At 61.9% G+C, this 17,589-nt stretch overlaps 3 protein-coding genes across 20 annotated transcripts in view; all 3 read right to left on the reverse strand.

The window, feature by feature from the left end:
* Positions 1-3,818, reverse strand: part of IPO13 (importin 13) — a 31,187-nt gene extending 27,369 nt beyond the window's left edge. For all 3 annotated transcript variants that reach the window (XR_012581285.1, XM_074545924.1, XM_074545923.1), the window contains exon 1: positions 3,555-3,818. Coding sequence is in view for 2 of the 3 variants with exons in the window: in XM_074545924.1 (XP_074402025.1) it covers positions 3,555-3,620 (66 nt within the window). In the remaining variant the exon portion in view is untranslated. The remainder of the gene's footprint in view (positions 1-3,554) is intronic.
* A 179-nt stretch (positions 3,819-3,997) lies between these two features.
* ARTN (artemin) lies at positions 3,998-12,960 on the reverse strand. 3 transcript variants are annotated; one of them, XM_074545938.1, is made up of 4 exons: positions 10,011-12,960; positions 6,076-6,146; positions 5,738-5,933; positions 3,998-5,370 (listed from the first exon to the last, which is right to left on the reverse strand). In XM_074545938.1, the coding sequence occupies exons 2-4, from the start codon at positions 6,139-6,141 to the stop codon at positions 4,934-4,936; spliced, it is 699 nt and encodes a 232-aa protein (XP_074402039.1). In that variant the 5' UTR covers positions 6,142-6,146; positions 10,011-12,960; the 3' UTR covers positions 3,998-4,933. The 3 variants fall into 3 exon arrangements, with proteins under 3 accessions (XP_074402039.1, XP_074402038.1, XP_014131512.2); XM_074545937.1 differs by lacking the exon at positions 10,011-12,960 and adding an exon at positions 9,024-10,000; XM_014276037.3 differs by lacking the exon at positions 10,011-12,960 and having other exon boundaries at positions 6,076-9,011.
* A 132-nt stretch (positions 12,961-13,092) lies between these two features.
* Positions 13,093-17,589, reverse strand: part of ST3GAL3 (ST3 beta-galactoside alpha-2,3-sialyltransferase 3) — a 180,772-nt gene continuing 176,275 nt past the window's right edge. For all 14 annotated transcript variants that reach the window (XM_074545926.1, XM_074545929.1, XM_074545927.1 and 11 more), the window contains one exon: positions 13,093-17,227. In XM_074545926.1, the coding sequence (XP_074402027.1) occupies positions 17,138-17,227 (90 nt within the window). In that variant the 3' untranslated portion in view covers positions 13,093-17,137. The remainder of the gene's footprint in view (positions 17,228-17,589) is intronic.

A 17,589-nucleotide genomic window follows, 5' to 3' on the forward strand; every position in this document is an offset into this window, starting at 1 on the left:
AGGCCCCAGTGGTCAATCTGCTACCAGAGAGAGGATGCCATTCCCTCACCCTCGAGTATTTGTAATTCTCTTGATCAGGTTTCTGAAGACAGGCAATAGCCTTCCAAAGGAACCAGATGCACTTGATTTCTCCTCCCCATCCTCCTGGGCAGAAGGCAGCCCCAGCAGCTGCCACATCCCCGAGGCTCAGCATCTCGGAGGAGCAGTGATCAAAGCCATCCCTCTCCCATCGCGGGAGGCTCCGGATGTCAGCTCCATGACACCCCGCCTACCCATCCTGCCAGAGAGACTCCGTGCATTCATCAGGCATCTCCAGAGAGGCACACGGCAATCTGGAAGGCCCAGAGATGCCAGACCGCTAATGTGCTAGGGAAAAGACGTCAGCGAATATTACAAACACCCCAGAGGATCAGAGGCAGGACAAGGGAGGAAAGACCTGGAAGGAATTAGACAAAAAAAGAGGGCGAGAGTCTGCACTTGGGAAATTCATGGACTGGCACTGTCTTTTTTCTTATTTCAAAAAGGGTGATACTGCTGAAGCAGATTCAACTGCCCTAAGGACATGTGAAGAGGGTCTCGCATTCTTCCTCTCCTGTCCAATACTGCAGTATTAAGTGATGAGGGAAATCAAGATTGCAGGGCACAAGTCCTGCTTGTGCACTGCTCCTCTCAGATGGACAGAGCAGCCTGGACTAAACATCTGCAATCCATCCTCATCCTCACCCCAGCACCAGGCTGTCAGTCACACCAGGGACAGCTCCTGGGCACACAAAAGCACACGCAGGTCACAAACCACATTGCACCATTTCGGCAGTGAAAGGCTGAGCATTCCCACAGCCTGAAGCCCTTGGCTTTCCCAGCCTTCCCTATCCTCCAGCCCCTCCAAACACAGCAACAGAGCCCCTCTCAGCAGCAGATGCAGGGGAAGCAGAGCCAGTCCAGAGCTGCCTGACTCCCAGCACAGCGTGGCCATGCCAGCCAGCTCTAGCTGTGATGAAGCCAGAGCAGCATCTAGGTCAGGCTCAGAAGAAAACAAAAAGCAGACAAGCAGCCCTCAGCTAGGACTAGGGGATGCTGACACAGTAACCCTATCAAACCAGCTCAGCCCCAGTGCAGCCTGCCTCCTCTCCTGCGCCACAGGAGCTCCCTATGGAAAAACAAATACAGGGAGCAACTTTCAGATGGCTCCTGAGGTGCAGCACCTTAACCTGGCACCTGTCCACAGGCCTTTACACCTGTCAGCTGGCCCTGCCTCCGGCACCTGCACCCTCCTGTCTCCCTGAAACCACTGTTCACAGCTGGAGGTGTCTCCCTCTGGCACTGGTTACACATAAACACAGTAATGATCCTTTTCAGCTACACAGGCACCCCAGAGCCCTGCAAAGCCTCACTGCATAACAACAGTAGGGGTACAAAAGGATTTTCCAGGGACAGAATCTTCTCCATGAAAACCATCAGAAGAGTGTGACAGGCACAGTCTCACCAGACTGCCCTAGCTACAAATGTCACACATGAAGACTTCCACTGCAGGGGACCTGGAAAGGCATCAGCCCTCTGACTTATGAGATAACCAGCTCCTCAAGCTGTTCCTAACCCCAGCACTTATCACTGACTGACTCAGAGTGGAGTCAAACCCTGACTTAAATCAGTATTCAGTATTTATTAATAGAGCCATGCACAAAATCTGGCAGGTGGAAGAACCCAGGCCAGTAGGAGCATCATCACTCATCTGCCAGCATCACCACTGACAAAGCGGCTCTACCCACCTGCCTCCCACCAACCCTGCTCCCAGCAAAGCCCATCTTTCCTTCACTTTGTACTCCACAGACCTTCCTGGAAAAGCCTGCTGAACCTCTGTGTTTTTTCTGATCCCACCCCATGCTTCTTCCCCTGTTCAGGGACTGTGCTGCTGCCCCTGCCAGCAGCTCAGAGCCCCACTGCAGTCCACAGCTGCACCTTCAGAGGACACCACTGAGATGGCAAAGCCTGCAGAGATCAGGAGAGGCAGAGGCAGGCTGGGGGAGGGGAGATGAAGCATCCTGGAGGGCATCTCTGCCTCCTCCCAGGCACTGGGAGACTAAATCCCGAGCAGCTTGGCAAGGATGAGCTGCCTCTCGGCACAGCCGCACCTCACGCGGCCGGCGCCGGGTGCCCCCACCCTGGCACTGCCCACCCTCCCCGGGCAAGTGTGCGCCTCATTGTTGGCGCAAACAAAGGAGCGGTTTGTGCCTGATGAAAAGAAAGGGAGTCAGAGGCAAAATCATCCAGCAGCCCTGGATGGATGCAGATTAAGCTGCAGAAGGTTTCACGAACGTAGCATTTTCCAGACATCAGTTAATCCCCTGGCTGTGCTCTGTCTCCATCTCCCTGGGAGAGGTGGGCTGTGTCTCACCTGCAGCCACAAAGGCAACCAGCACCCAGTGACAGACCTGACATCCCTGACCTGACATCTCCTGTGGGGCCAGGCAACCTACTGGGTGTGAAAAGCTTTCAGAAATGGGTTAGTGGTGGGCTCGGCAGGGCTGCACTAACCATTGGACATGAGAGGTCTTTTCCAAGCTAAATGATTCCATGATTCTATGTGCCCACCAGTACGCCCATGAGTACTGCTTTGGCAAGGATCTCAGTCTATTCTTATAGAGGAAAAATGAGGACACTGGGATTCCCACTAACTGTCTGAGGACCAAGCTATGGATGTCTGCTGGATGTCTGGCTACAGGGTAAGTGGAAGAGTGATGCACTTGCTGTTTGCCCTTCAGGTATGCATCCTCTGCTGCCCTGCCCCCATCACCTCCAAGGTGACCAAGGGGAGGTTTTTGCCCCGCTGCCCTCCCGGGTGTGCTCACTGAGGTGCCCTGTTTAGTCTCTGTGATGAACTCCAGGTCCCACACCAGCTGCTCAGAGCTCCTTCCAACAGGAGCGTGATGCCAGCAGGCCTTGGTTTGCCCTGGCTATTCCCTGGATCCCAGATTTCAGCAATCAGCCTCACTCCTGTTGCCCTGCAGATACTTTGAAAGACCTTGAGCTTCAGCAGGAGCAAAGGAGCTGGATTCCTGGTTTAGAAAGGTATCAATGGGCCATCCACGCACTGAAGGCTTTTCCCAACCATAATACCCAATAATGCCCAGCACCTGGCAAAAGTTCCTTCCTTCCCTGCCTAATGCAGACACTGATAATAGGTGTCACACTGATGCAGCTGGTTCAGCAGCCAGGACCAGACCCGTGGGCTCTCCCTGCCCGGCGCTGCAGCTGGCGACCTAGAGGACGCCAGTCAGAAACACAACCCCTCCCTCCTGCTCCCATTCCTGCCACATCATTTTCCCTCCGGGGCTGCCCCGGCGACTCCCCCTCCAGCCCGGTGCCGGACCCCACCAGCGGCAGGGCGGGCGGGCACAGGGGACGCCGCCCGCCGCCCTGGCCGGGCCCGGCACGGCCGAGCAGGTGCCCCCCCGCTCCCCGAGCTGCATCCCCCGCAGCGCCGCGGCACCGGCAGCATCCCGCTGCGGGCCCCCCGCCCCGCCACGGCCACCCGCGGGCCGGCGGCGTTCGCTCACCTTCTCCACGTTCTCCACGGTGAAGTCGAGGCCCTGCGGCGGCGGCGCCTCCGCCCTCCGCTCCATGGCTGCGGCGGCGCTCAGGAGGCGGCGGCGGGCGGGCGACAGCGGCGGCGCACGGGCAGCCGCATCGCGGTGGGACCCGCCTCCCGCCCCGACGGGGGCGGCGGCACCGGGGCGGCGCGGCTCGGCGCGGCGGTCGGGCCGGGAGGCGCCCGCGGGACTCCCCGAGCAGTCCCGGTGCCCCGCTCCGCTTCTCCCCGGCCCCGCCTCGCCTCTCCCCGCGGCCCCGCAGGCGCGGCCGGGCAGCCCAGGACCTGCCGCAGCGCCGCGCCGCACGCCGGGAGCGGTAGTTCCGACGCAGGCGCGTCCCCTGCCGGGCACCGGGCAACGGCACCGCTCCCACGCTCACCGCTCACCGGCACCGCTCCCCGCGCGGGGCGGGCAGCGCCGGCCGGAGCCGCCCGCAGCACCGCTCCGCACCCTCCCGCTGCCTCAGGGACACCCCCGTCCCCATCACGGGCACACGCAGGGGTTGGACGCGCAGCCCATCACTTTATTGCTACAGGAAAAGGCGACTGTACAAAAATAGAGTTTATCCCTCAAATTTTACAAATAATAGAAAAAGGATGCGGGGGTGCACGGGGCGCTGCCCAGGGCTTCAGTGCAGCGCTGGGGTTAAATTACACCCGGCCGCTGGGGGCCCAAAGTCATAAATAGGAGCTGCCGCTCGAGAACAATAAATAAATAATTTAGAGTAATAAATAGTTTAGTGCCACAGCACCGCGGAGCAGCGCGGGGACCTGCCACCACCCTGGGAACCAGGCAGGGGTGGGGGTCCCAGTGGGTGTCTAGGAACGAACACCCTGCAGAATACAAGGGTCTGCTGCTGGTCCGGGTGCAGAGCTCCCACTCCACTCTGGTGCAAATTGGCCCCACTGCATCCCTGCCCTCAGGGACACCCCTTCCCTGCACCACTGACCCCAGGGTGCCCGAGGGGACAGGGAGGGTTTGCCCCCTCTGAAGCCTGGGTGATGCTTGGCCCCTGGAGCACAGGTGCAGGGGTGCTGCTGATGGACACTGGGCTGGCAGACCCTTGGCAGTGGTGGGGATGGTCCATACTCTCTTCAGCTCATCTCCCAGGACTGAGCCAGAACCCCACGTATCCGCTGGCACCAGCTGCTTGGCACTGAGCAGGAGCGGGCTTGGCCACCCACACTCCAGTCACGACTCCGTCTCACCTCGGTTCTTTGTGGCCACGTAACAGCAGGGGCACCAGCCTCTGCCAAACCCTTGTTCTGAGCCACAGTGCCACCGCATGTGGCAAGCTGGAGTCTGTCGGCATGTGTCGAGCTGGGGCCAAGCCAGTGGCCCCCTCATCAGCCAATACAGCTGCACTCGGCTGCTGAGAGCTTCTCCACCGTCTGCCACGTGTTCTCCACATCCATGAAGGAGACAGCCTCATAGCGGGTGGGTCGGCAGCAGGGGTGGCTGAGGACGCGCTCCTGCGGCCCCGGGGCTATGAGCTGCTGCCGCAGCAGGCTGCCCAGCGTCAGGTCGTAGTTGCTGCGTGCCCGGTGGCAGGACCCGCTGCAGTACTTGAAGAGCACGATCTCGTCCGAGTTGAAGCCCAGGCCCAGGTCGCGCACCTTCACCATCAGGTTGCGGATGTGGCAGTTGCGCCCGCGGTTGCGCCGCGCGTGTTTCGTCCCCCCCTTTTTGGTTTTGCCGGCAGCTGGCGGGGAGCGCTCGGCACGCAGCAGCAGGTCCTCCACCAGCTCTGCGGTGCCCGGGCTACCTGTTGTCGCGTTGTCCCCTGCACATGGAGGACATGGCGCTGTCATGACCTCTCCTGCACCCATCGCCCTCCTTCTGAGCCTGCCGGTCCCCGCTGTGACCTACGGGTCCCTCCTGATCACCCACCATGGCAATGCCTGGTGCCTGAGAGAATGTGCTGGTGGGAATATACTTCCAGCCAAGAATCTTCTCATCTTCTCATTTCTAGGCTCTGCTACTTGCCCAGCATTAAGCTCAGGGCCCCATGTGTTGAGATCCCCTCCGCCCAACCCCAAAGTGCAGCCACAGCCTCGCATGGGCTGGGGCTCCCCACAGTAGCTCCCAACCTGCCCATGCCCCACACATGGGACCGCCATGCCCAGGCTGGGGGCCTGTCCCAAACGCACCGTACAGCTGGTTCCAGGCAGCAGCAGCAGCAAGGGGCGCCTCCACAGCATCCTCCCCAGACAGGCTGGCAGTGGCCGTGCCCCGGGGCGTGGGGGCTGCGTCCAGCGTCTCGTTGCAGTGGGGCGTTCGCAGGGTGCCTGTGGCCAGCCCAGCCAGCAGCGACAGGATGGCAAAGAACCCCCACAGTGTCCCCTCCTGCAAGGAATCACAGCACAGCAGGGTCAGCCCTGACCAGAGTTCATTCCCCACACCAGGAATGAGACTCCATGAGCTGGGGATGGGTGGGGATGGGGGTCATGTAGTCTTGGCCATGGCAGCCAGACAGACCTGGGCTCACCTTGGGCTGCAGGTGCGTGGCAGGTCCTGCAGGCCTTCGCTCTGGTGGCCCCTGTCGCTGGTCCATGCTAACTGCAAGTACAGAGGCTGGGTCAGTGCCCACACAGGGTGGGTATAAAGCTGGCTGGCTCAGAGTTGGCACATGCCTCCCTGCCCTGGCCAAGCCTGCCACCCCCTCCCTCGCCCCCCAGAACCTCACAACAGCTCCTGCACTCCCTTCATGGCCCATTCCTACCCCTCTCCTCTCCTGGCATAGCCAGGCATCCTCACCACACCGAACACCTCTTCCAAGAGATTGGGCAGCTTGGGCAACCCAGCCTTTGTACAGCACATCTCCTCAGGGGCCATGCAGCCATGTCCTCATGTGAACAGCCTGGGATGCCAGGCTGGACTGTGAGGCAGCAGCTGGGCTGGGAGTGCTGCAAGGGGGGGCCCTTTCCCATGGCCCTTCCCTGGGAATGTTTTTCTTGCTCACAGTGGGAGCCTGACCTTGGAAACTCCAAATCCATTAGCACAGGGTCCTTGGGTGCAGCCACCCCTTGGCCCTGCGCTGGCTCCCCAGGCTGCTGCCTGCGCCAAGCTGGGACACACATCTCCTGAGCAGCCTGGATGAGTGGGACTGCAAGGGGCAGGATACTCAGGCAGGTCCTGTGGGGACACAGCAGGGTACAGAGCACCACGCTGGGCTCACTGTGGTGATTCACCCCAGCACCACAGCTTGGCATCCACTGCCCTGACACGCAGAAAGGCACTGCATCCCTGCTGTGCGTGGTCCCAGAGAAGCAGCAAGTATGGTCTCAGGGGAGTGATGTTTCCCAGGAGGTGCTGCAGCAACTCCCGTTTGCAGCCACATCTTTGCCTCCTTTCCCAGCTCCCCTCTGTGGTGCAGGGATGCCCCAGTGTCCAAAGTTAGGATACCCTGGCTTTGGAGGGCTTTAGAAGTGGTTCCAAAAGGGGTTGTAGTTTCCTTGTCCCATCTGCTGCATATCCTGTCTCTCAGGATGGCACTGTCCCCTTGGTGTTTAGTGGCATTCTGCATTCAAGAGTTCCTCCATCCCCTCTATGACTTCGGCTTTGCTCCAGCATGTCCCAGTTGCTTCCGTGGCAAAGGAAGCAATAAGGGATGGAGACATGCTGAGGAGAGCGCTCCTGACCAAAACAAAGCGAAATCACAAACCTGGGCACTGCTGGGACAAGAAGAAAACATAATTTCTTCCAGTCCCTCTAGCATTTTGGGATGGTCCCCAAATCCCAGTTGTGAATCTGATGCCACCCTGCACTGGCCACATGTGCCATGGGTCTGTAGTGGGCGCTGCCAGGCCCATGTGTCCCCTCCGGGGGCCGTGCACCAGGTGGGATGCGCTCCCGGTGCCGGCAGGGCTCGCACCGCCCCCCCGGCCGCTCCAGACGTCACAGCCCGGGCAAACCCAGCCCACGCTGCCCCTCGCTCCCGTGGTGGCCGTGGCCCCACGCCAGCCGCTGCCGCCAGGTCATGGATTTCCCAGGCCGGAGGGGCCGGGTGAGGGTCCCTGCGCCCTGCTGGAAAGGGACGGACTCCCCTGTCCTCGCTTCCCTGCGGCGGCCCCTCGGCTCCAGCATCCCGGCGGGACGGGACGGATCAGCCGGTGCAATTCAGGCTTCTCCCGTCCGGCGGCAGCACGGCCCCGGACTCTGCAGCGGCAGCGCTGCCGGCGGGGCGCCGAACGAGGGCAGCCTCCCTTCGCCATCGGGAGCCCCAGAGCCGAAGCGACGGACTAAGACACAAGCAGCGCCTCCTCAGACTCGGGGCCCCGTCCACGGGGCAGCTCCTCGGGCCCGCGGGACCGCAGCCCAGGCTGGCCCCGCTCGGCATCTGCTTTCGTCCAGCGCGGGCAGGGCTGAGCCCAGCACCGGGCACCCCACGGCGGTGCCAGACCTGCACACCCCACAGCAGACCCCCATGTCCTGTACGGGGAAATCCGGCTGGATCTCCCCCAGACACGGCTGCCAGAGCCCTGCCGGGGATTCATAGACACAGGAGGGTTTTTCCCCGGGTCGGAACAGAGCTCATCCATGTGAGCACCTGCCTGGACCCCCGCCACACGTGTCCCTCGCCCGGGGCTAAACAACAGCATTTGTTGGCTCAATCCCTGAGCAAGCCACCTCACACCCACTCGTGCAGAGCCCGGCGGGAGCGCCGCTGCCCGCCCTGTGCACGGGGCGCTGGGAGAGCATGTCCCGGGCTGCCCCAGGCCCCCGGGGAGGCACAGACACTCGCCAAGTGTCCCCAGGCCCGCGGTGAGTGTCTCGGCTCTCGGAGTAGCTGTGGCCCCCTGCAGCCGCGGGGCCCACCTGGAAGCGCGGGGGGATGCCCAGAGACCCCTTCGGACACCTGCGGGCACCGGCGGAGGCCCTGCATCCCTTCGCGCTGACCGTGGTAGAAGAAGTGATGGAGATCAGAAATCAACCCCACGTATGAGGACTCGGACACGCGGGACACACGGCAGAGACCAAACTCGGCCCCAACTCAGGGACGGCAGAGCCGGGGAGCACAGGGTACCCCCGCCCCTTCCCTCTCGCCTACCCACCGCCCGGGGCGCACACCTGTCCGACGTGCCCAACGGGCCGGGCGGGAGCCCCGGGAAGAGGCGGGCGAGCCCGTCCCCGTGCCCCTCGGGCGCCCGCAGCGGGGTGCCGCCTCTCCCCGCCCCGGCAGGAGCCCCGGCCCCGCCGCGGCCCCCAGCGCTGCCCGCCGCTGGGTCGGGCTCGGCTCCCCGGTAGCCGAACGGGGGGGACTTGCCCGGGGGTGGCCCGAGACTCCTCACCGGCCCGCGAATATTGCCGGGAGGTGGGCGGCGAAGCGGGCTCCCCTCGTCCCCTCCGTAGTCCCGGTCCGAGCCTCCGCCGAGACTCGGGGCCGCCGGCAGGCTGGGGCGGGCGCTGTCGCCCGCCACCCCGGCCCGCACTCACCGTGCCCGCGGCGGGGACCATCCCCCGGGCCGCCGCTGCCCCGCATCGCCTCCGCTCCCCGCCGCCCCCCGCCGCCCGCCGCCGTTGCGCCGGGGCGGGGCGCTGGCGGGGGCCGGCGCTGCCCCGCCGGCACCGACTCCCGCCGCTGCTCCCGGTGCCGCTCCCGCTGCGTCTCGGGGTGCGGTGGCGGCGGCGTCAGGCGGACGCGCAGTGCGAGGCACCGGCGGCTCCATCCCGCTCCCGTCGTCGTTGCCGGTGTCAAATTCCAGCCACCGTCACCTGACCGGCGGGGCGGGCACCGGCACCGGGACCCCGACTCACACTGGCACCAGGATACCAACCGGCCCCCCGATCCGCACGTAGTGGCACCGGGACTCCGACCCGCACGGGTGCCTGGACCGCACCGGGATCAGGAGGGCACCGGAATCCCGCCAGCAGCAGGATCCGCAGCCCAACCCGCTTCAGCACCGGCTCTCGCCGTGATCCGCACCGCCTCCGAGCTCCCGCGGAAACTCGCACCCCGCCGGGAACAGCACCGGGACCCCCGGAGCCCGACCCCCGCTACCGCCACCTGCCCGTCGGCCGATCCCCGGGCAGGCGGACCCACAGCCTGGACGGACGGACGCCCCGTGAGCGGTGCTTCCTGCCCCGACAGCGCGACCACAGCGCAACCCGGACGGACACACGGACACCGTCGGGAAAGGGTTCAGCCCTTCCCGGAGCGCTCCGGGAGCAGAGCCCGCGGGGGACCCCCTGCACACGTGGGGATCCGGCGGGGATGGGCTGTCGGGCAGGGTCAGGGCTATCCCGGCGGCTCCCGGCAGCGGCGGGGCCGGCCCGCGTCCCAAGCATCCCGAGCTGACTCGGGGCACCGGCGTGCCTGCCGCTCGTGTCCGGCCGCGCCGGAGGAGGAGTCCGGCCTCCCGCCCGCCCGCGCCCCGCGCCCCGCTCCTCCTGGGCCGGGCCGCCCGCCACCGGGCTCCTTACCTCTGCCGCCGCCCTGCCTCCCTCCGCCGGGGCCGCCGCTGGCCCCGGGGACATGGGGGCCGGCTGGCGAGTCGAGCCGAGCCCGTGCGAGTCCTTACGTCACCGCCCGGGGCCCTCCGCGTCCATCCCGGGGCTCTCGAGTGCTCCTTGCGAACGTGCCAAATCCCGGGGCCGCCTCCGCTCGGCCCCGCTTCACACGTGCTCCCCTGGCCGGAGCCGAGCTCCGGGACGCGCCCCGGGCCAGGCGAGCCCCCCGGGTCCGGCCCTCATGGCTGCGGGCTCCGGGGCCGCCCGGGAGGGCTGCCCGCCCCGCTACGCCGCCGGCCGTGTCACCTGCCCCGGCGGCGCTCCGCCGCCCCGGCGCTGCTCCCCGGGCTTATGCAACTCCCCGGCTGGAGCGGGGCCAGCGGCTCGGTCGCCGACTGTGCCGCGGCTGCACGCCCAGGTCGCCCCGACCCCGGGCCACCCGCGTGGCTTTAACCTCCTTCCCGGCAGCCCGGGCCCCGCGGTGCCGCGGAAGGGTCGGATGGCCGCTCCTGCAGCCACCTGCGGAGCCGCCGCCTCGCCTGCTCTCATCTCCGCGGATTATCCGGCGCGGGGGTGACAACTCCCGCGTCCTCCTGCGACATCACCTGCCAGGGAGTGTGCGGGCACAGGCGGCGCCCACTAAGCCGTCCCTGCCACGGCGAGCAGGGACAGCGGAGGTGGCACGCGGCCCGGAGCTGCTGCTTCCCCTGCCCTGGAGCGGCACCGTGCGGCCCCGGCATCCCCCTTTCACTCCCATTCCTGTCCTGGCACAAGCAGCTTGACCTGGTCTGTGGCTCTGGGTGGCTCCCTGGCTGCTAGTGGCACTGCGTGGGAGCCGGGGCTCTGCCGTGGGACTGCTGCTCCACGGCCACGGCTGCTCCCATCTGAGATGTCCTCACAGGCATCGGAGGCAGTGCCCGGGGATGCCTTGGCCCAGCAGAGTTTTGGAAGTCCTGGTGCCTCCCTGGGGTAGAGAAAGAGACAGGGAACAGGTTCCTCTGCTTTGCAGGGCTACAGACTAATGCAGCTGCCTGCTTGGAAGATTTCAATGTGAGTGGCATGTCCTGTTCCAGGTTGCCTGGCTGTCCCCATGGAGCTGGGTCTGGCCACAGCCTTGCCCATACTAGGGAAGCTGCCCAGGAAGAGAGGGCTGCCAGTGAAGGGAAGGGCTGCCTCCCCCACTGATAACCGTCAGGGCTTGGAGACAGCCTCAGGGGCTGGCTCAGCAGAGGGGTCACCCCATCCACTCCCACCTTACCTAGGTTGGGCAGGTCTTCATGTCCCCAGGACACAGCCAGGAAGTCCTGAGCCTGTGATGCTGGTTGTATGCAGGGGGCCATGTGGGGCACGGCACAGGGTATCCAGGGCACCCATACAGGTGAGCCCAGAGTGTCCCCAGTCATGTGGAAGGGGTGGTTGTGCAAAGCCTGTACTCTGTCCTCTTCCAGGTGTGCCCCCTTCGAGGTTGTTGTCCCACACACCTAGAGGTACTGGCTCCCTCCTCTGCCCTTCCTTCTTGTCCTGGGAGAAATAAGCCTGCAGCTGCTGTCAGCCCCACTAATGTCCTACCAGCAGCACCTCCTCCCTGTCCCCCACAGCCACGGTGGCAGGGGATGGGATGTCCCAGCTATGAGCCTCAATCCTAGCACTGCTCTCCCCTCTTGGGCTCCCATGAGTACTGGCTCTGCCCTGGAGCGTGCTGGGCATGGCTCAGGCTGCACAGGGTGCTGGGGAGCAGGGCAGGTTCCAGCCCCACAGGTCCCCAGACAGAGGGGTGACCTGCTCCCTGACTGCTGCTGGCACTGCTGGGCTTGGTACCTCCCAGGGCACTGCCTGTGCCAGCCTGTGCCCCTGCACCCCTGGGGCTGGGGTGTCACAGGTGCCTCGTCTGGTCTGCAATAAGCCCTGCTGAGCCGAGCCAGGACCTGCTGTGACATCTGTCCCTAAAGGTGCCACCCTTGCAAGTGGCAGGAGGGGGGTGATGCAGGCCAGCCAGATGACAGGACTGAGCTCGTCGTGACTGCTGTCCGAGGCCATGGCTGGGTGTGACACAACCTACGTGGGAGAGAGCTGTGACGCAGGCTGTGTCCCATCTCAGCAGTGACGTGGCTCCTTCAGGGATATCTCTGAACAAGGCTCCTTGTCTCAGCTGACCTGAACGTCCTCGTGTGCCCTGGTCCCAGGCTCTGTGCTCTTTCCTTCCTCCGCCCTCCCACGGCCAGGACAGGGCATGGGCCATCCCTGGGGCTGGCTCGGCCAGATGGCAGTGGTGGCCCAGCTCTTTAAATGCTATAAAAAGAGGAGGGACAGAGGAAGGATTTGAGCTGCTCCAGCATCTCCTTGAAACCTGCCACCATGCATCAGGGAGGGCTGGGCAGTTGCTTCTCTGGTGCCCCATTGGTGCTAGCAACAACCCACCCTTTGTTTGGAAGCTGGGAGGTCTGGCAGACCAGTCACTCGCCTGGAAGTAGCCTTCCCGTGCCTCCAAGGGATGGAACTGTGTCCAACACATTCTGTGCCTCTGGGAGTCTGGTGGCATCACCAGGGCTTGCCTAAGGAGTTACACTCTTCCAGCTGGGACTTGGCAGGTATGAGAGCTGGACACAGCCTCGGTCCTGGCTTCCTAAACCATTTCCTTTTCCAGGACACTGTAGTGAGAAGGTCACTTGGCCGGACACCTGCCTTTGTCAGGGCCGCACCCAGCCCGATTGCTGCTGTGACCCTTGGCAGGAAGACATCCTGCTGGCAGGGAGTCCCCAGGAGAGCAGCCACAGTCACAGGCAGGACAAGCTCTGGTGCCTGTGCCTTCCAACACTAAATGAACCCAACCCAAAATCCCCTTTCCCACCCCTCAAAGTCACCTGAAAGGAGGAGCACAGACCTCTCCCGTCCCCAGCACCAGACCAGTGGCATTGGCCAGCTGCAGCTCCTGGCAGCTGGATTACTGTTCCAGAGGAGTCAGCAGTGAAACCAGGCAGGGGACAGCCCAACCAGGGGAATCCCTCTGCCTCCCATATAAAAGGCCCAAGGCAGCAGAAGAAAGAGGCTAGCCAAGCTTGTTTGATAGCTTTATTGCTTCTGTGATATGACTGAATTGATGTGACATAAGCCGGCTTGGAGGAGCCTGCAAGACTCTTACCCTCCCTGCCTAGAGGGAAAATTTAAAAAAAATGCAGAAACTAAAACTAATTTTAAAAACTCATTGAGTTCTTGCATCTTGGCTTGGTACAGTACCGGCAAATGCACTGGCCTTTTCAAGACCCTGTGCAGACTGTGCAAGGAGCCAGAGCCCAGAGGGGCTGGGCTGTGCCCCAAAGGGGCTCCTGCACTGAAGGACACGTCTCTAATACTGTGAGTGACACACACTTGGACTGAGAGCACACACTGTGCTGGTGCCCATGGAGCTCAGTGTGGTGGCTGCCTCCCTGCCTAACACTCTGGAAGCCCTTGTCCGTGTCCAGTTCTGCCCATACCCAACCCAACTGTGCCCATCTGACACAGATGGCCCTGTCCTGACACCTTCCCCCCCTCCCAGCAGTGCTCACACTCAAGGGGTGGCACAGCATGGCCAGGCAGCACCTCTCCACTTCTCCCTCCAAGGAAGGAGACACTGGAAGCCCAGAGATGATGGGATGAGGAATGCTGGGCTGGATCCCACTGCTGCCTCATGCTACCTGGCCATGGTGCTTACCTTTGGCACGTGTGAGCTCGAGGACACAGCATGGCCAGGCCTAACAGGGTGAGCTGGTGGTGGGATCCCAGAGCCAGTGTGGTGGGCACTGACACAAATGCTCAAGCAGCTCATGGTGTTGTCAGCACAGCAGCAGCAGCTCTCCAGCACCTCCTGTCCTGCAGAGCAGCACATGCAGACTGCCCTGCAGCTCCCCAGACCTGCTCTCTGCACTGGCTGGAGCAAAACCCACTGTGGTTGCTGCCCCTGGTCTCCCTGTGTTTCCCTGGGCTGTCTCCAGGCAGTTCCCTGCCGCCCGAGTGGCCTTTCTGCACCACGGCCCATCAGAGGCACCAGGCAACCCCGCTCTATATTTAGGCTGTGGAGAATTCCCCTGGGCTCTCCCTTCCGATCTGACAAGGTGAGTCACTGTGAGGGAGAGGCCAAGACTCACATCCGTCCCACTGACCCTGCTCTGACCCGCACCGCGGCGTCTCCAGGGCGGGAGGTGGCTGCAGGTGCACCTGGGGAGGCAGCCAAAAGAACAGCACCCAGCAGCAAAACCCAGTGCTGTGCACTGCTCCTGAAGCTGGAGCCCCATCACCTGGCCACGGGCTGCTCTGTGGTGTCAGTGAGCCAGAGGAGAGTCTTGGTCCCCAAAATGCTCTTTCCTTCTGCATGCAGGTGGTCCTGACCCACCACAGTCACTATGGACCATGCATTCATCTATTCCACTTGGACTCTTCTGCCTGGAGACCCCTGTCAAGGTGGAGGGAAGGGCTTGGAGTCACCTCCCTGTCTGTAGGGTCAACTTTCCATCAGGACCTATTCATGGCTGTGATGGAGAGCTGGGATGACAGGGAAGGCTGAGCAGAGGCCATGCTGTGTTCTTGGACCTGGAGCCAGTGAGTTGGAAGATAAAAGTGCTCTGGAGCTTTGTAGTGTTCAATAATGCAATTGAACAACCCTCTGTGGGGGTCCCAGCAGCGACACCAAAGGCTCTTCCCTCCTCCTTGCAGATGCAGCTGCCCACTCTGCCACCTCAGCTCACTGCAGCCCATGGATGCAGCCCTAGGGCTCTCATGGCAGCTGGTCAAAGCACCAAGCCTGAGAGAGTGGGTGTCAACCCTTCCCCAGCCACAGCCTCAGCCAGACCCAGACCAAGCATTCCCCCTGCCAGCATGGCTGGGACTCAACAGAAGATGGTCCCAAGGCCAGGCTGACACCCAGGAACTGCAAAAGGAGGGTTGCCTGGTGAGAGCCATGGAAATTCAGTCCCATGGAGTCTGCAAGAAGGATAAACAATTTGGGAGATACTTACAAGGAATATCTGCCACAGCATATGCTCAAAAACCTGCTGCAAACCTCCCAGAGCATCCTGAAAGGAGACATGTCCCTGGGGAACGGGGACTGCCTGGCTGGGAGGCCAGAGCAGTAGGGATGGGACATGGGAAGGGTAAAGGGAAGGAGAGCCTCCCAACATGCCTTCTGCAGCCCAGAAACAGCAGGAACTTTGAGCTGCTCCCAGATAACAAGGAAAACAGCAGCCACAACAAGAAGCTGGGCAGGACTTGCCCCTGAGCAAGCTCCTTGGCTACAGGCACAGCAGGCAGGAGAGGCTCCTGAGGGAGGCATCCCACACCGATCTAAGCAGCACTCAGTGCCATGTCCTGGGAGCTGCCTCTGCCTGCAGCCTGCTCTCAAACCATCCTGTACTGTTTGCTGGTCTGCCCCTCCTGCACACCCCCTTGGGGGTCTCAGGTCCAAAGCCACAATCCCTGCAGGTGCAGAGCTGGTCTAGGGGAGCCATGCGAGCCCTGCTCTGAGCATGCCAGGGTCATGCTTCCTTCAGTCCAGAGCAAGGCAGACTGCAATCCTTGGCCTGTGTCAGACACAGTGTCAGGACCATGAGCCCAACCCACATCCCTCTGGGATCCCCCTCCACTGAGCCCAGCACTGGCTGGTTTGTGCCAGTGCATTGACACCCAGGTACTGGGACAGCGCCTGTGGGTGCACTCCAGCCTGCTCCAGGCCAGGAGAGCACAGGAGCCACTTTCCACATGGAACTGCTCTTTCCCTTGGCAACCTCCCTCCTGCCCACGCTCTTCAGGTGGACGAGACCACCCTTGCTGCCCTCGCACTTGGCCACGTTGATCAGTTTATTCCAGCTCCTCTGAAATACGTATACAAATCAAATGTGCAAATAGTGCATCTTGGGACCAAGAGGGCAAAGGAAGGACGTGCTCCTGAGAGCAGGAGGAGCAGCAGTGCTAGAGCAGCACAGGAGGAGCTTGGAAATGGAGTGAGCAGGGGCCGAGCAGAGGGTGAGAGTTCCCATCAGGTTCCATCATCATTGAGGTCACACGTCGCTTAAATAGGGAACATGATTGAGTCTGGAACGTAAAACAAACATCTTCAGCAGTCTGCTCTCAAACTGTAAAGCTTGAGATCTCTGCTCAAGATCTGACCTCCTTCCAAAGAATAAATTACTCCCCTCCCACACAAAACCAAAGCGAGATGCTGTCCAGAAACAGTGACACAAGTCTGCACGGACTCTTCAGGGGCCCTGCACAGCAGGCACAAACCAAGAGGCCTGAAAGCCTTCAGCACAACGGGGCAGGCTCCGCTGCATTGTGACAGGCAGGAAAGTGGGGAGGGTCTGCTGTAGGCAGAGAAAGCCACTGGCTCCCTGCTCCACCTCAGGTCAGGGCAGAGGCAGAGCAAATGGCTATGGAAAACACAGCCAAGTCAGTGGCTGCTGTTGCTGCCTCTGTGGAGGATGTGAGGAAAAATGCAGAAAAACAAACCCATGCTCATCTCCATCCTGAAGCTCCAAGTGGAGAATGAGAGGAAGCCATTATTCTCCCTTTGAATCGTAGCAGCACCAATGACACCGAAGTTTTGGATGGATTTGTTTTCCTGGGGAAAGGTCAGAGGCTGGTGACAATGCAGATGGAGCATGAAGAGGCCAGGTTTTTCACAGGGCTGTGCGCAAGCAGACTTTGTCTTGTACCTTGGTATTTCTAGTATGGTTCCAGCAGAGTCTTTTAAAAAATAATACTTTGTACATTCAGGCTTTGCTGCCTAGGGGCAGCATCACCTCCCATTTGGCACTGATCATTGTATTCACAAACCTTTCTTCTCTCTCCTGAGTCTTTCCTGTCTAATTCAGGATGCAGAAGATCTGTCTGCGATGCAGAGTTCAAGAACTGTCCACTCAGCCCCTTGCCCACCTCCTGCCAGCTCTGGGCCTGGAGGTGGGAGATGGAACCCTCATGCAGACTGGCAATGCAAGAGGGTGTTCCCAGAGCACCTGGGCATCTCTGTGTGTCTTCATTGAGGTGGGATTCTTGCAGGGGGCTGCCAGTGCCTGCTCCCAGAGCTGCAGCGTGTCTTCATCTCCTCCCTTGGATGCAGTGGCTGCAGCCACTCAGATCCCACTGGTGAGGTCAGTGATGACTCGGGCTTTCACCAGCTTTCTCAGGAATTCCTTCTCCCGCTGGATGTTGTGCGTCCAGGACTGGAAGAAAATGAGAGAGACAGGAGGTCAGCAACTACCCTGGCCAAGCATGCTCCTGCCCGTGCTGCTCATGGGGGAGCAACACTGCACTGACAGTGCTCTTTGGGAGGGATGAAAGCAATGTAAAAACAGAATCTGACAAGTGGCACTGGCAATAAGGGTTACAAAGGCTTGTAAAAGGAAAAAAGCACCAGTTCCAGAAAGCAGCAGTGGGAACGATGGTGGCACAGAGAGAGCTGAGAGAGCAGGGCCGAGCGTGTGTTGGAGGCAGAGAGCCAGGATGCCCCAATGTGCTGGAAACAGTTCCACACGTGGCATGTCAGCTGGGGGCCCTGGGCTTGGCCCCTGCCATGCAGCAGTGT

The sequence above is a fragment of the Zonotrichia albicollis genome, chromosome 8 (assembly GCF_047830755.1).
Source record: "Zonotrichia albicollis isolate bZonAlb1 chromosome 8, bZonAlb1.hap1, whole genome shotgun sequence".
NCBI classification, from domain to species: Eukaryota; Metazoa; Chordata; class Aves; order Passeriformes; family Passerellidae; genus Zonotrichia; species Zonotrichia albicollis.

Bases quoted from the DNA above. Each gene is read 5' to 3' on its own strand.
- ARTN (XM_014276037.3), bottom strand. From the start codon at position 6,303: ATGGGCCATGAAGGGAGTGCAGGAGCTGTTGTGAGGTTCTGGGGGGCG. The intron at 5,934-6,075 runs GTGAGCCCAGGT...GATTCCTTGCAG, and splicing joins CCACGCACCTGCAGCCCAAG to GAGGGGACACTGTGGGGGTT. The intron at 5,371-5,737 runs GTGCGTTTGGGA...CTCCATGTGCAG, and splicing joins TGCCTGGAACCAGCTGTACG to GGGACAACGCGACAACAGGT.